The sequence below is a fragment of the Petaurus breviceps genome, unplaced genomic scaffold, assembly GCF_028583685.1.
Source record: "Petaurus breviceps papuanus isolate PSGF00001 unplaced genomic scaffold, PetGlider_PUasm1.0 91041, whole genome shotgun sequence".
In the NCBI taxonomy this organism is placed as follows: domain Eukaryota; kingdom Metazoa; phylum Chordata; class Mammalia; order Diprotodontia; family Petauridae; genus Petaurus; species Petaurus breviceps.
Window position 1 is genome coordinate 21,598,386 of NW_027187400.1, and position 16,951 is coordinate 21,615,336.

The following is a 16,951-nucleotide window of genomic DNA, read 5'->3' on the forward strand; positions in this document are numbered from 1 at the left end:
AGCATTGTTGTAAGGATCAAAAGAGAAGGTATGTGTAAATCAGAAAGTGCTATGTAAAGGGCGCCATGGTTATCTGAAGTGATAACGGTCTAGCTGAAGCCTCTTAGCTTTTTTCCGTAAAAAACTTGGTTCTGATTTTCTGGCTGATCTTTCTCTCTACTTTCAGATCATCCTTTGGGGTCGAACTGAGAAATGCCTAAAGGAGACCACAGAAGAGATCCGGCTGATGGGTACCGAATGCCACTATTTTATCTGTGACGTGGGCAACCGAGAAGAAGTTTATCAGACAGCAAAAGCTGTTCGAGAGAAGGTAGGGAGCCTAGGAGTGAGATGAAGGCTGCTGGGTTCTTGGGACTGTCTTCAGATCAGACTAAGAGACTGAGAATCCATGTGGGAGAGATGATTGTACAGACAATTCTCATGCATGTTTGAAAAGTGATGCTTTTGCTTCGATCTGGTCTCGGTGAGACAGCCTTTCTCAGAGTGGATGCCCAGGTCCAACCTCATGATGGGCCCAAGGGGCCAAGGACATGGGCCACTGCTGTTCCATCTGTACCCCTAGGGAAGAACTGGTGGTTGGGGTAAGGGTTCCTTCCTAGGCGTAGTAAAGGTAGTGCCACTGACATCCATGGACGGAAGGAACCCAAAGAAATCCGGCTCATTCTCCCCACCCCTTTTTGATTATTTCCTTTCCCAAAACCCTTTCTCCACTGGCTGACTTTTTTTTCTGCTTTTGTTTGGAGGGCAGTTGGGGTTAAGTGACTTGCCCAAGGTCACACAGCTAGTTTTGTTAAGTGTCTGAGGCTGGATTTGAACTCAGGTCCTCCTGACTCCAGGGCCAGTGCTCTATTCACTGCACCACCTAGCCACCCCACACTGGCTGACTTATTATAGGTCTATTCATTCAAAGACCATTTATTAAGAATTTATTATTTATTGAATAGAGAAGTGGTTTTGGAGTCAAGTAGATTGAGGTTCAATACTCATCAAATACATCCTGTGTGTGTGACCCTGGTCAAGTCATTTAAATCTCAGTTAGATCTGAGGTGTCTGTCAAAGAGTATTAACTTATAGTCTTTGAAGATGAAATAGCAGGTCCAGACCCTGTCCACCCCCCAAAAAAACACCTCCACATTGTCAGGATTCCAATTACAAACAGCATCTTAAATGACCATTATGAAAAATATAGGATATATTTCTCATGTGCATGTATACACATGTATATACATACACATGTGTGCGTGTAATGTTTATATGTAGATATAGGATGAATTTAGGCATGATAAATGTAGGAATGAAGATATAAAAACAAAAACAAAGCAGCCCTCCCACAAGGAATTTGCCTTCTAGTAGTATAATTAAGTAATATTTTGTACTTACCCATCAGTATACACTCTCCCTCCCCCCAAGAATATAAACTCTTTGAGGGCAGGAACAGTCTCATTTCCATCCTTGTCTCTCCCCCCACCCTCTCCCCATTGCCCAGCACTGGGCCTTGAACACCATGAATCATTAAGAAGTACTTGTGGAATTAAGTTGAATAACATAATTCCTGTCCTCAAGGAATTTGCAATCTATTGAAAAGAAAACCCCATGTACACAAATCTGTTCGATGGGGCAAAAGAAGAGAGAATGAAATGAAATATTCTAGGGAAATTGGAGGAGGGAGATATTGCTTTCAATTAGAGCAGTCGGGGTGGGCATCCAGAAGGAGGTCAGCTGAGTCTTGGAGGAAGAGAAGGATTTTTTTTTTGGAGGGGGGAGGGCAGGGCAATTGGGGTTAAGTGACTTGCCCAAGGTCACACGGCTAGTGAGTGTTAAGTGTCTGAGGTCAGATTGAACTCAGGTCCTACTGACTCCAGGGCTGTGCCACCTAGCCGCCCCGAAGAGAAGGATTTTGTAACAACTGGAAGCAAAAAGGGAATCTTTTTCTATGCATGAGAAGTGACCTGTTCAGTCAGTTCTTTCTATGCATGAGAGGTGACCTGGAGGTAGGAGGTGAGGCAACCATTTTTGGGATTATGGGTGTGCCCAGCTTGACTGGAACAGAGGAAATTCATGTCACAAGGTTTTAACTAGGCCCTGTTCTCCTCTTCTTGTTCCTAGGTGGGGGATATCACTATCCTGGTCAACAATGCTGCCGTGGTCCATGGGAAGAGTCTGATGGACAGTGACGATGATGCCCTCTTGAAGTCACAGCACATCAACACACTGGGACAATTCTGGGTAGGAGCTGGAGCCCGTCTGGGATAGGACTGTGAGCATTTCTTGCTAGGACAGATTCCACTGCCTTGAGAATGACTCCAGGAGGGGAGGGTGAGCTCATCCAGGCCCATGGGCATGTCAGAGAACAGGGTGATGTTGGGCCCAGCCAATGAAGGTCTTGAGTCTTTCTGATCTGTTGGATTTGGCCCCCATTAAGCAGATGGGTCTAGATACCTTTTCTGCTCCTCCTTAAGTGTAAGGCTTGTTTCCTAGAGATGTTATCGATACCCCTGTGCCTTAAAAAAAGGATGAGTGGGGGCAGCTAGGTGGTGTAGTGAATAGAGCACCAGCCCTGGAGTCAGGAGGATCTGAGTTCAAATGCAGCCTCAGACACATAACACTTACTATCTGTGTGACCTTGGGCAAGTCACTTAACTCCAATTGCCCCTCCAAAAAAAGCCAAAGGAAGCAAGGAAGGAAGAGGGAGGGAGGGAGGAAGGGAGGAAGGGAGGAAGGAAGGAAGGAAGGAAGGAAGGAAGGAAGGAAGGAAGGAAGGAAGGAAGGAAGAATGGATGGATGAGTGCTAGGGGGTTGAAAGCATGGATTATCTTCAAGCTGACTTTCTGTTTCTGCCTTAGACCACCAAGGCCTTCCTGCCCCGGATGCTCGAGCTCCAGAATGGCCACATTGTGTGTCTAAATTCAGTTCTGGCTTTGTCGGCCATCCCTGGAGCCATTGACTACTGCACCTCTAAAGCGTCTTCCTTCGCCTTCATGGAGAGTCTGACTCTGGGTCTGCTGGACTGTCCAGGGGTCAATGCCACCACCGTCCTGCCCTTCCATACTAGCACAGAGATGTTTCAGGGAATGAGGGTCAGGTGAGTAAAGAGGAAGCCAGTCTTTTCAGCACTTCCCCAGACCATCAGCCTTATGAAACAAAACAAAATGAAAAAGCATTTATTGAACATTATGTGCCAGAAACTGCTAAACTCTGGGGGTACAAAGACAAAATAGTTCCTGCCTTCAAGGAGCTTCTATTCTAATAAGCAAGGGCTCTTCTTAAGCAGCTGATGGGGCAGTAGATAGAGCCTTGGACCTGAAGTCAGGTAGGCCTGAGTTCAGATCCAGCCTCAGGCACTTACTTCCCTGTGTGACTCTGGGCAGATCCCTTCATCTCTGCCAGACTCAGTTTCCTCATCTCTAAAATGGGGGTAATAGCAGCACCTGCCTCCTAGGGTTGTTGAAAGGATCAAAGGAGATAATCTTAAAGCCTTTAGCACAGTGCCTGGCACACAGTCGGTGCCTAATAAATGCTTATTCCCTGCCCCCTTCTCTTCCTTTACCTTTTTGTGACATAGGAAGAAAGACACGCATCTATTAAGTACTTACTGTACAGTCTGGCAAAGCCTAGGGACTCCTCAGAATAAGGTTTTTGAATGCATGAAATATGTGAGATGCCAAAGGAAACCCATTATATTGAACTAGTTATCCTTTAAAAAAAAAGGTTCATGGTTAACAGGTGGTTAAGAATCTCTGTAATGAGGGACAGCTAGGGGATGCAATGAATAGAGCATTGGCCTGGGAGTCAGGAGGTCCTGAGTTCAAATCCAGCCTCAGACACTTGACACATACTAGCTGTGTGATCTTGGGTAAGTCACTTAACCCCAATTGCTATACCTCTCCCCTCAAAAAAACAACAGAATCTCTGTAATAGAGGGGGATAGTCCATCAAGGATATCATTGGCCCCATCTAATTCAGATAGAGCTTCTTGCAATGCGTTGCTACTAAAGTTTTCCCAAAATGCATTTATGTTCCACAAAGTGTGACATTTATTTCTAAGCTGGATATGAGAGTGGAGCCCTAGGGCTGCCATCTCAGCCTTTCCAGGGAGGTCAGAGTCAATGTGATTGCTGTTCCCAGGGCTAGAGGGGAGTGTGAGCAGGCCGGATCATCTCACCAGTGAGGAACCCCAAAGACCCATCCAGGGAAGCATATGATATGTGGAGAAGCTGGGCTAGTAAGGTGAAGGACAAAGGAATGACACATGGGCAGCCAGGGTTCTCCACTGTTGCCAGGAGAAATCAAGGAAGACCTTCAGCAGGACCTTAGGAAAAAGAATGAGTACTAGCGGTTTGAAAGCATGGGGCATCTTCAAGCTGCCTTCCTGTGATGGACTTTGAGGAGAAAATGGACAAGATTTGAGACAGGATAGGCTTTGTCTGCACCTGGAGAAAACTCCCAGGTTGGTGAGGTCACGGGTCCCCTTGATGCGGGAGGTTCAGAGCAGCCCCCTGCCGCCCTGGGGCTTGACAGCAGGTGGCCAAGCTCTACAGAAGACCAGCTGTCTCCTGAGAATGGAGGTCAGAAACTGGCCAGCCCTTAGGGTTAACTGGAGAAGTCTTATTTGCAAAGGTTTCCCCATCCTCTAAAGTACTTCCAAAGAACTGGGAAATGGGTGGTTCTCATAAACAAGCCGAACATTCCTCCGAGTTCACAACACACAGTGACAGGTTGGAGCTGGAAATCAGATTTATTGCCATTGCCATGCTTTCCCCTTTCTCAGGCAGAACTCCACCTCCTTGCCCTCTTACCTTTGGAGACAGAAATATGAGACTTCCCACCTTGGTGGGTGGCAGTTGCCTAGTGACTTACAGGCTGGAATCCTTGCAGTCTTGGGATGAGCAAAGGGAAGAGGCCTGGACCAACCGTATTTAGTGAAAACCTCCTTCCTGAGAGTCAGAGGAGTTTTCAGCCGTTCTAGCCAGGACTTCAGAAGAGCCTGCTAAGGGCTGGTAAATGTCCACCCATCCACACAGTCCACAGGATTTGTGGTCTCCTGCTTAGGAACATTCTCTGCAGTGATACGGGTCACCGCCTTTCCCCACCTGGCCCTTCTCCATGGCCTCCCACCTCTTGGCCCCAGGGAATCCTTCCCTCTTTCCTTGACATCACAGATAGACCAGTGGGGCTGTGCACTAGACACCCCTCACTTTTCCACAGGGCCAGTCCATCTTTTTTAAGACATTTTTTTTTAAATGATTGCCTTTCCTCCTGTCTTGTATAATTCTTCATCTGTTCTGGGTCTCAGCCTGCCACATGCTGCCTTCTGCCGGTCCATCATCATCTTCACTTTCTTAGGGGATTGTAGAATGGGGGGGGGAGGGTTACCCTCCTCACCCCCCACCCAAGAAGGCGAATCCTAGGCCAAACACTGTGGGAACATTGGTCAGGCTGCTTACATGTAGCCACAAATGTACAAGTGAACAAACACGCTAGGCCGGGTTGCATAGGGAGTTGGACCTGGAGTCAGGAAGAATTGAGTTCAGATTTTGCCTCAGGCACCTCCTGGCTGTGCTGGTTTTTGTCTGTGTGCTTGTTTCACCCTTCTTTGTGTCCCCACCGCTCAGCATAGTGTCTTGTATGTAGAAGGCACTTAATAAATGCTTGTTGAAGGACCGACTCTGAGCAAGTCACTCAAACCCTTCCAGTTTCCCAAAGTCTAACAATGGCACCAACTTCCCAGGCAATTGGGAGGCTCAGTGAATTAACAAATGTCAAGTTTCCAGTGCTTTGTGCATAAGTCACAATTTGTGTTGTTGTTGTTATAAGTCATTTCAAGAACTTTGGGGGCTTCAGATTGCTCATGTCTAAAATGGGAGACCCCCCCCAAAATCTGTGACCCTGTGACCTGTGAGCATGGGCAGGGGGAACCCACAGGAAAAGAACCTTTATAAAAATCACACTTAAGTAACGGTACCAGGAACGTTAACAGTGCGCGTGTCGGCAGGCATGTCACAGAGCACCTAACAAGGCGACCAAGTGACTTTCCCACCCTGAGCCTATGAGCTTTGATTCTAACCTTGTAATGGATGAGGAAACTAAGGGACAGACAGCTTAGGTGAGAGGTCAGCGTCTTACAGAATCATGCGTTCAGAGCAAGATTGAACTTTAGAGACTATCAGGTTCAAAACTGCTGCCCTTGCCTATTTACAGAGGAGGAAATGGAGGCAGTCTGGGGAGGAGGGATCTACCCAGTCACCCAGTTACTCAGTCTCTGTAACTAGATTTAACTGGGGCCTTGCTGATTGCAAGGCTGGTGCTCTACCCCCTGCACCATCCGGCTGCCTTCTGTCTGTACACTCAGCCCTCTTTCTACTGCATCACCCTGTGTCTCAAATCAGAGAATATCCGAGCTAGAAGGAAGGATTAAAGGAAGGAAATTTATGGATGGAGAAGACATGGGTATGTCTGTAGGAAGCCAACAGATAGGGAGAGATTGAAGCGAGCGTGTGGGCATGAGAGGGGGCAGGCTGCTGGAGGAGATAGGATGGGATCAAGGCCGATCTTTGTTGTTCTTTGGCCATTTTCAATTACGTCCGACTCTCTGTGACCCCTTTCGGGGTTTTCTTGGCAGAGACACTGGAGTGGTTTGCTGTTTCCTTCTTCAGCTCATTCTACAGTTAGGAAAACAAGGTGAACAGGGTTAAGTGACTTGCTCAGGCTCATACAGTTAGGAAGTGTCTGAGGCCAGATTTGAACTCAGGAAGATGAGTGTTCCTGATTCCAGGCCTGGTGCTCTATTCATTTTACCACCTAGCTGCCCAAGAATGAAGAAACCCTGATAAAAAAACAAATGTGGGGAGATATTCTTACTCCGGAACAAGTATTCTTTCCTCTCCATCACATGGATGGGTTATTGATCAATTGCCAAAGCAAGAGCAAGACTGAGTGGCGGTGGGATTTGACCCCAGCTCTTCTGTTCTGGAGTCAATGTTCCTCCTCCCCATCATGGTGCCTTCCCAAGGGAGTCTTGCCAGCAGTTCTTCCAGATGCTTCCATCCCTCCTCAAACTTCCCATGGCAATGCCTCCCCCACCCTCCGAGCTGAGAACCTCACCTCACACCTTTCTCTTCTACCTCCTTATTTCACATACCTCAGATGCCTCCCCTCACTGTCTCCTCCTTCACCCCCGTCTAGGATGAAGCAAAGCTCTCTCTGTGTAGTCAGCCTTGATCCCATCCTATCTCCTCCAGAAGCCTGCCCCCTCTCATGCCCACACTTTCGCTTCAATCTCTCCCTGTCTGTTGGCTTCCTACAGACACGCCCATGTCTTCTCCATCCATAAGATTCCTTCCTTTGGTTTGTCATCTAGACCACCCTTCCTTTTTATGCTTAAGAGAAGACTGTCTACAGTTGGTGCCTTCCCTTCCTCTCTCACTTTGTTCTAAACCCTCTACACCCCACGTACAGTTTGGCTTCCAACCACATCATTCAGTCAAAAGTGCTTTCTTCAAAGTCAGCAGGGATCTCTCAATTTCCAGATCAGATAACCTTTTCTCAGTCCTCACCCTTCTTGCCTTCTTGGCTTTTCCTCCTCGATACTTTCTCCTGTCTGGGTTTTCAGAACACTGATCTCTTCTGGATCCCCTCCTGCCTGTTTCTAACTACTTCTCAGTTTCCTTTTCCATATTTTCATCCAGATCATGCCCACTCACCACAGCTTATCCCCCAAAGACTTTATCCTGGACCCACTGACATTCTCCCTCTATACTCTCTCTTTTGCTGATTTCATCAGTTCCTATGGAATCTTCATTTCCATGCAGATCAGATCTGATTTTCTAGCCTTACCTCTCTCATGAGCTCCAGGTTCACATGTTACCATTTGCCTGTTAGACAACTCAAACTGGATACTACAGATATCTTATTAAAACAGAATTCATTAGCTTTACTAATTAATTGTCTAAAATTAATTTACTGATTCATTAGCTTTACTAGCCCTACCATTCCCCTTCACAACTTCCCTATTGCCTCCCAGAACTCCACAGCCTGGGAGTCATTCTTGAACCCTTTGATGTAGTCACCCCTCATATGCAATCTGGTGTCACTTCTCATGACCTCCACCTTCACAACATTTCTTATAGATGTCCCCTTATCTCCTCTGACACAGCCACCCTCTGGGCACAGTCCTTATTGCCTCACACCTGGACAACTACAATAGCCTTCAGTCTCCCAGCTTCAAGCCTCTCCCCATTCCAGTCCATTCTCCACTCATTTGTCAAATTGATCTTTCTAAAATGAAGATTTGACCATGTCATTTCCCTTTCCAAAACGCCGCAGTGATTCCTTGTTATTTACAGGATCAGATATAAAATCCTCTGTTTTGCTTTTTTTAAGCCCTTTTTAATCTGGCCTCTCCCTCCCTTTCCCCCTTCTTACATTTTCCTCCCCTCTGTCTTCTATCTGGCCCAGTTACCTTGCCCCCCCCAACCCTCCCACCCCCTGACCTCCTGGCCTCCCGGCCCCTGGCCCCCCAACTTCCCAGCCTCTTGGCCCCCCAGTCTCCCAGCCCCCCAACCTCCCAGCCCTCTGGCCCCCTGGCCCCCCAACCTCCAGGCCCCCTGGTTGCCTAGCCCCCCAACCTCCCAGCCCCCTGGCCCTCTGGCCCCCCTGGTCTCCTGGCTGTTCCTCTGGTAAAAGCCTCCACCTTCTGACTCTGGGTTTTTCCACTATCTGTGCCCCCCTGCCTGGAACGGTCTCTCTTCCCATCTCTACCTCCCAGCTTCCCTCCAGTTTCATCTTCTACAGGAAGCCTTCCCAACCCTCATTCATCTGAATGCCTTTCTTCTGAGACTACCCTCAGTTTATACCATCTGCAGCTTATTTGTATATAGTCATTTACATGTCATTTCTTCCATTAGACAGTGAACTCCTTCCAGGGAGGGACCTTGGGCATTCTTTGTATCCCTAGCGTTTAACCCATGCTTGTCACACAGTAGGTGCTTAATAAATGCTTGCTGAGGATGATGATGATGCTTTTGTGTTCTAGATTCCAAGACCCCCAGCAGCTCCTAGGCTGCCACACACAACCTCTCTCTTTCCCTCCTCCAGGTCACTTCCTTGTGAAGTCAGGCCAGTGGCTGGGCCTTTCACTCCTGGCCCTGTTGCAAAGCCACGCCTCATTTTCCCAAATGGTCTGTGTCTGCTTTCTCTGTGATAATGTTCATTTGGGTACTGAGGCTCCTCAGACTTGCTTTGGGAGCCTCTCCCTTCCTCCTTCTGTGGTCACTCCCCTGTTCATTTAAGCATTGAATGTGGTGGCTCCCAGGGGCAGGACAGCTAGCATGATAACGGCCCTGTCTGTGTTCATCCATGCAGGTTTCCCAACCTCTTTCCTCCCCTGAAGCCAGAAACAGTGGCCCGGAGGACAGTGGAGGCCGTCCAGCTCAACCAGGCCCTTCTCCTGCTCCCTTGGACCATGAATATCCTCATCATCTTGAAAAGGTACAGGGTGTTTGGGGGAGAGGGGTGCGTGATCTGCCCAGCCCCTATCAGTCACTGCAAGGGAGAGCACAGTCCAGTTGGCAGTGGTGAATGCTGTCATTCAGTGCAGGCAGAGCTCCGTGTCAGGCTCTGGATGTAGTTCCTGCCCTCAGGGAGCTTCATCTGTCCGCTCTGCATCCCTAGCACATAGCAGGCACCTAATAAGGTGTCTGAAATTAAGTGAATTGAATTGGATTTGGTGGGGAAAGACACATGCTTGTGATAAAAAAACATAACAATAATAATATCTAACATTTATATAGCCCTTTAATGTGTCCCAACAACCCTGGGAGGTAGGTGCTATTATTATCCCCATTTTACAGATGAAGAAACTGAGGCTGATAGCAGTTAAGTGACTTACCCAGGGTCACACAGCTAGCTAATCTGACTCCAGGTCCATCACTCCCTCCACTGCCCCTGATAACACGTAAAAAAAAATCTTTATGATTTATATTATAAATAGCAGGTCTCCATGGCCCAGCATGGCCTCTGGGCTCACTCAGACTAGGTCTAATGCAAAGGCCTGATGCCAAAAGGGTGGTTTCTGTCTTTGAAATCATTATGCCATCGACTAGAGATCACTCCAAGAATCTCCCAACTTAATGCAGACACAGCTATTGTCTGGTTTCCCCGGATTCCTGTACAAGCACGCCAGGCAACAAATGCCCACGGGGTTTCAGAGAGCCTCATTGCCCTAACCTGCTGAGGACTCAAGAAGCACAGACAGTGGAAATAAAGCATTCTCAGTAATACGTGAGCTCCACTTACAGGCCAGCCTTCTCTGGGACTACTTCATCAAGCCATCTCCCCTTGGAGTTGGGCCTGCACCATTCACCTCACCAACTGAAACGGAGACAAGAGAGAAACAGGACAGATCGGATGGTGACCAGGGAGGCCTGGTGGGAGTCCTGCTTCAGACCCATCCTGGCTATGTGACCCTGGACATAGCACTCCTCAGTGTTCTAGGCAGCTGTCTCAGACCTAAGTTACGGAGAAGGTGCAACCTGTATCAGTAGAGGGAATTCCCTTGATCAGTGAAATTACTGCTTCCCTCCCTAGCCCTAAAAGTAGAGACTGGTGAAGTCCAGAGGCCCTACTTGCCCTCGTCATGGACCCCTTCACCACTCCTCTGGCCTGGAGGCTACAAGTCTGACTCCCCTTCTTCTCCAAGGAGGATGCTGATCAGGAAGTCTCCGTGCTAGAAGACCACCTCATCTTCACTCTCCAGAACACGGACTTACCTGTCAGGTCAACCCCACTGGAAAAGGCTCTTCTCATCCTGGAAGGCCAGAGTCTGATCATATACTGCATAAGCACTTGGAAATCATCCCTCCTTTACACACACATTACATGAGTGTTGTCCCTGAATTCCCGTCTCTGGCCTAGGAGACCTGCTTCTCCCCTGTGCTTCTGAAGCACTCCCCCAGTGTCCCGGCTGCTGACATCTCTGGGACTGGCAAGGTTCACCATTGCTCTCCTGTCTCTGCCTTGGGCTCAGCAAGCCATGGGCAGGCCCTTCCCTGGGGGAAAAGATTGGGCAGGCACTGCCTCCATTCCCCAAGAAGACAGGCAGAAAGTGAGAACTGCCCTTCTCCATGATCCAGTCTATTGGGCCCACAACAGGAATATGTCCTCCAGTGTCCCAGGCAGTCAGTCGTCTTGGGGGTAACCCCACTCAGCAGACACCAGTCAAGACTTGTCAGTTTTCTTCCTCCATGCTTTTTAGGTCATATGGCATCCTAGCTCCAGAGCTGAAGGGACTCTAACCCCTTGATCTTACAGATAGAGAAACTGAGTCACAGAGGTTAAGTAACTTGCTATTAAGGGTCTGACACAGAATTTGATCCTAGGTCTTCCTGCCTCCAAGGCTGGTGCTCTATCTATCCCCTGAGCCGCCCGGGTGCCCCATATACAATTCAGCAGTAAGTCCAGATTTACCACATGCAAAGCACTAAACCCAGCCATGGGGGGACAAAGACAAAAGGGAAAGAGTCCCCCTCTCTGAGCTTATAGTCTACCAGGTACAAGGTATGCTCACATGAATCTGTGATTCCCTCCAACACACTTTCCATGGCTGTCTGTTACATGTGACCTTTGTCCACGTCCTACAAGTTTGTCACAGGGGGTCCACCTGACAAGACAGAGGCCTTCCTTTGTCGTGACATCCAAGTGGATCACTCTCGGCATCTCTCATCTTCACTCTCACCGAATGACCAGCCCATCTTCTCCTCTTATACAAAATAAATACAAGGGTATAAGCCATGGCCTAGCATGTTCCCCCACCCCAACATGCAAGGTTCTCCCAGACTGGGTCTGATCCCCCAAAAGGGGTGACTGAGGAAAAGAAAGGGTAGTCCTGATCAGAAATTCACCTTGACATTTTATAAGACTTAGGAGCTGGTCCCAGCTCCTCCCAACTTTGAGGACGTCCTTGGAAACGACCTTGCCTCATATTCCCCGAGGCCATTTGGCTGTCACATAACTGGCCCTTTCAGCACAAAGCTCATTTCAGGATGGTGCTTCCCAGCTTCTGGTTCCAGCAGGCTTTTTCCGAATCTCCAACTGGAGGTTGGGAAAGGGCTCTGGGGACGCAGGGAGCACAACTGTCCCAGGGACCGGGTCACCACAACTCACTTGAAAACCTAGCTCTGTCCGACTAAACCCACTTGACTCAGAAGGCTCTTTCGGGAAAGGGAACGATGCACTTCGGAGAACTCAGGGAGTCAGGTCACCTTTATCCGAAGCCCCCAGGAAGAATCTACTCCCCATCTGTTGCCATGGAAATGGCTAGAAGTCAGAAGAAAAGGCTGCTGAGTGAGTCTTCACAGGAAACCCTGGGCCAAGAGAGAAAGGCAGGGGTTTTGTGGGAGAGCAGAGGCCAAATCTGTGACTTCCCTACTCTGGAGATTCCCCTCCATTGATGCATGTCAATGCCTCTTCTACACATTGTGCCAGGAGCACTGAGAGGTTCAGTGATAGCTCCAGTCACTCAGCCAGGAGTGTCAGGTGAGATTGAACCAGGTCTTCCAGACTTGAAGACCGGCTCTCTATCCATGGTAGATAGAGAGCCACCATGCCACACTGTCTGTTCCACCAGGCTCCTCTCTGGGCCTCAGTTTCCTTATCTATAAATGAGAGGCTAGACATGATGGCCCCTATGGCCCCTTACCGCTTCTCAATCTGTCACCCTATGCTCCTTCCAGTAATTTCTTGGCAGGGCTATGTAATGGGAATGCAAATTTGGAAGATCTTCCCTGCCCCTAGGCTAAAATGCACCTGAAGCCTGGGGAGGGAGGCTTGTTTTTCAGTAGATACTTTTTGATTGGCCAGTGAGTCAATAAGGTTGTTACATTCTCTGAGCCAGGAGAAGGCTATATAAGCCCTGATGTGTAGCTTGTTTTGGGACTCACTTTGAGAAGTGTTCTGTGATTTGATCTGAATTCTGGGAAGCTGTTGTTGAGAGTCCCCCAGCTTTGAAAAACCCAGATGTGGAAACCCAGATGTTGACTGGGTATGGATGTAATGGTTGGACAGTTTGGAAATCTGTCTACTTGATCTGTTTCTGTCTTGATAATTCTGCCTGTATGCTTTGAAGTTCGGAGTGCTGACCTTTTTCCCCTGAACAAGGTAAACGATATATGTCTGATTGATTAAAGTAAGCTTGTTAACCCATTTTGAGTTGCTTTCCTTTAACAAAGCAGATCCAAGAACCTGTGGTAGCTGCAAACCCTGAGGACGCTTGGGGTGCTTGCTGCTACAGGCTATTACCCAGTGTGTACCCTCTACACCAACCATCTGTTTGCAGTTACTTACATCCATGCCTCACTCCCCTTCCTGGACCATAAACTCCTTGAGAACAGGGGCCATGTCTCCTACAAATTTGCATCCCATACCTGGCTTGGTGCATCTCATGGAGGGAGAGGGAGAAAGATTAGACCAGGGACTTCACTGGGGTAGGAAACTCCCAACTGCCAGTGAAGACCACCAGTTCTTCACATTCTGATCTGAAGAGAGTTATCTAGAATGCTGAGAAGCCCAATAATCATAGGTGAGACTTGAATTCAGGTCTTCCTGGATTCCAGGCCAACTTCCTCATAATAGGTGCTTAATCCATGGTCTTGAGCAACTGGGTAGCATAGAGCTCCAGTCCTGAAGACCTAAGTTCAAATCCCTCCTCAGACACTTACTAGCTGTGTGACCCTGGGCAAGTCACTTCACCCTGTTTGCCTCAGTTCCTCATCTGTAAAATGAGCTTGAGAAAGAAATGGCAAACTACTCTAGTATCTCTGCCAAGAAAACCCCAAATGGGGTCACAAAGAGTCAGACATGACTAAAATGACCAAATAGCAACATCTATTGTTGAATCGAATCAATACCACATGTTGCAATACTTTCCCAGTATTATTGGATGAGATCTCAGAGGATACCTTCTCCACACGAGAGAAAGCATTTTAGGGTCAGAAGGGTCCGTCTATTTCAATCCATGCCCAGAAAAGAATCCCTGTTCTAGCCCAGTGGACAAGTGGTCAGCTAGCCTCCAGAGAAGGGGAAGCCGCCCCCTGCACAGGCAGCCCACTCTGCTTGGGTCTAGCTCTCATGGTCAGGGAGTGTCTTCTGATGCTCAATCAGAATTCCCACCCATGGCTGCCAGTCATGGGCTACACTGCGTGAGCCTGTGTCTTCTCATGTGTAGCAGCATTCAAGACAAGAGAAGACAAATCTTCTCTTCCCCAGGCAGAACACCTTCAGCTCCTTCCATCAGTCATCTTCTGGCTTACTCAACACGCTTCTCTTATTGTGCCCCTTCATTGGAAGTGCTCACATCCCAACGGTGACCAGACTAGGGTTGGCTAAGAGGGGGCCTCGCCTCCCTAGTTCTCAACATGATGCCTCTCTCAGTGTAACCAAAGATGGGAAGAGCTTTCCTAGACAACAGAGCTCACTACAGACATGATTCTGAAGAAGGAGAGAGCTGAAGTTGACTGGAGAGAAGTCAGGTGAATCCACTTCCAGATTCGCCTTGAAGCTGTATCAAACTTGGGATCCAGAGCCATGTCCCCAGAGGAGGCGCTTAGATGGGATTTTGCCTTCATTCCCCAAGGCCACACAACTTGCTCTTTCATCCCTTTCTGGGCTGGGAGCTCCCCCATTAGCTGGAAATTCTGACTTGGGGATGCTTTTCTTTGTACCGTGGACAGTGCCTGGAAGAAGTGCGCCACAAAGGTGTTGAACTATTAACCAGGTATCTTAAGAGTGCATTCAAAGCACAAATTCCCAGCTCTTTCCCTGTCTGTTCAGGTTGGGCAGCTAGGTGGTGCAGTGGATCAAGCCCTCAAGACCTGAGTTCATATTCTGCCTGGACCCTTAGTCATTGTTTGGCTACAGGCAAGTCACTTATCCTCCCTCTACTCTGTTCCCTCATCACCCCCATGTAAAATCTGATGATAATAGCACCCACCTCCCAGGGTTGTTGGGGGGGTAAATATAAATATAAATGCTGGCTCTCATCATCATCATCATATTGGGTTGGAGAAAAGATCCTGAAGATTTCACTGCTTCTGTTTCTACAGATTCATTTAGAAGTCATTACTAAAGCATATTTCATATGTGCTTCCTAATCACCCATATCACAGTAATTATTGAATTGGACAGAATCGGGCTGAGGAAAAAATAATCCCCAGTGCTATGCTTTCATCCATTACTCAAATTGCCACTGGACTGGTGATGTCATGGGTTTGGAAGTATCCTCTTGCAATGCAGGCCTAAGCCTATCCAGTGCCTCTCAGCCTGTAGAAACTGAATGTCTTTAGACAAGTTATATGGATATCCATTCACTGTGGTCAGAAAATGACAGATAACCAAGTGGGTAACTTAGAGACCAAGTCATTGTATGTTTGGTCAAATATGTATTGAATGCACACTATGCTCAGGCTAAAAGGTCACTCCCTAAATATAGACTTCATCCTCAAAATGAGAACTCTTGAAAGAAAATATTTATTGGTACAAACTGAAAAACAGCACTGATTATAAATCACACTTAGCTTTTATACAAATCAAATCAGAGTGGGGGGGAGATGGTACATGGATTGTGGCCAATATTTAGATCAATGTAGAAGGGGGTGAGGGAAGGGGATAAGCATTTATTTACTTACTGGATCAGGTACTGTGCTACGCACTTTACAAACGTGGTCAGAATATTGATGTTAGTACAGTTAGATGGATTTAGGGGCTGGTTGAAGGGCCAGATCCAAAGAGTAGTCATTGAGGGTTGGATGTCAGCTTGGGAGCAGAACTCCCATGGAGTGTCCCAGACACATATGCTTGACCCTGTTGCTGTTTAACATTTTTATCAATGATTTGGATAAAGGCATATATGGTTGTATGCTTATGATGTTTTTAGATGCCACCAATCTGGGAGAGAGAAAAAACACTGAACGCTAGAGTAAGGACCCTCAAAGGTCTTGAATATTGCCCCAAATTGCATAAGATAAAACTGAGCAGTGGTAAATGTAAAGTCTTACAATTGGGTTCAAGAAATCAATGTCCTAGGTACAAGATGGGGGTTGAGGAGTCATGGTAGGACAGCAGTTCATGTGGGAAAAGGTCCTAGGTTGGAGGAGGGGAGGGTGGAGGAACCTGAAGCTAAGAGATGGCATCATCTAAGTGTCTAAACCTCATGTTCTCCTCTCCCCCTTACAGCATACTCCCACAAGCAGCACTTGAAGAAATCCACAAGTTTTCTGGCAGCTACACCTGCATGAACACTTTCAAAGGTCGGACATAAAGCTAGAAACAGAGACATCCTCCAGGCCAAGGGAAGCCAGCAGGGCCTCCAGAGGCCTGTCCTTTAGCACCGCCCTCCTGCTGCAGGGAGCCCATGGGCACTGCTCCTGTCCTAGGGAGGGAGGAAACATGACTGCTGAGCCAGCACCATGACCTTTTGCACAAGACTGATGGACAGGATCCTTACCCCCACCAGGAGGTGAAAAGCAAAGAAAAAAAAAAACAAAAACAAAACAGCAGCCTTGACATTTTTGTATATTTCTAATTCTTTAGAGTTTTATCATTAAATCTGCTTATATAGTCGAACCATTCTTCGAGAGTGTCTAGAGACTTTTTTCTTGAGGTTCTGTTCCCTGTTAGCCCCTGACAACATAACAGGAACAGAAAATAAAAAGAAATGGCTTTGGAGAGTTTTTTTTTCTTGGAATCCCTACCCCTGAGTTCTGGATGCACAAGCAGCAGATCCAATGCAGACTCTGCAGCTGATTTCCCTGCTCATTGTCCCCACATGGATGAGGGGAGGTGGGGCAGTGGAGAGGATTTGGAATGGAGATTGCTAAACTGGAACCTCAGAGGCCACTTCTCCCTTGCTTTCCATTCATCTCTTAGAGATAATCATGTGTACCCTCTTTAATTTGAAGAA

General features: G+C 47.7%; 1 protein-coding gene across 2 annotated transcripts in view; it reads left to right on the forward strand.

Annotated features, from left to right (window-relative positions):
• The window catches only part of DHRS3 (dehydrogenase/reductase 3), a 92,406-nt gene extending 75,787 nt beyond the window's left edge, over positions 1-16,619 (forward strand). For both annotated transcript variants that reach the window (XM_069079209.1, XM_069079208.1), the window contains exons 2-6: positions 167-310; positions 2,107-2,226; positions 2,844-3,082; positions 9,361-9,486; positions 16,225-16,619. In XM_069079209.1, the coding sequence (XP_068935310.1) occupies positions 227-310; positions 2,107-2,226; positions 2,844-3,082; positions 9,361-9,486; positions 16,225-16,309 (654 nt within the window). In that variant the 5' untranslated portion in view covers positions 167-226 and the 3' untranslated portion in view covers positions 16,310-16,619. The remainder of the gene's footprint in view (positions 1-166; positions 311-2,106; positions 2,227-2,843; positions 3,083-9,360; positions 9,487-16,224) is intronic.
• The last annotated feature ends 332 nt before the right edge of the window (positions 16,620-16,951 follow it).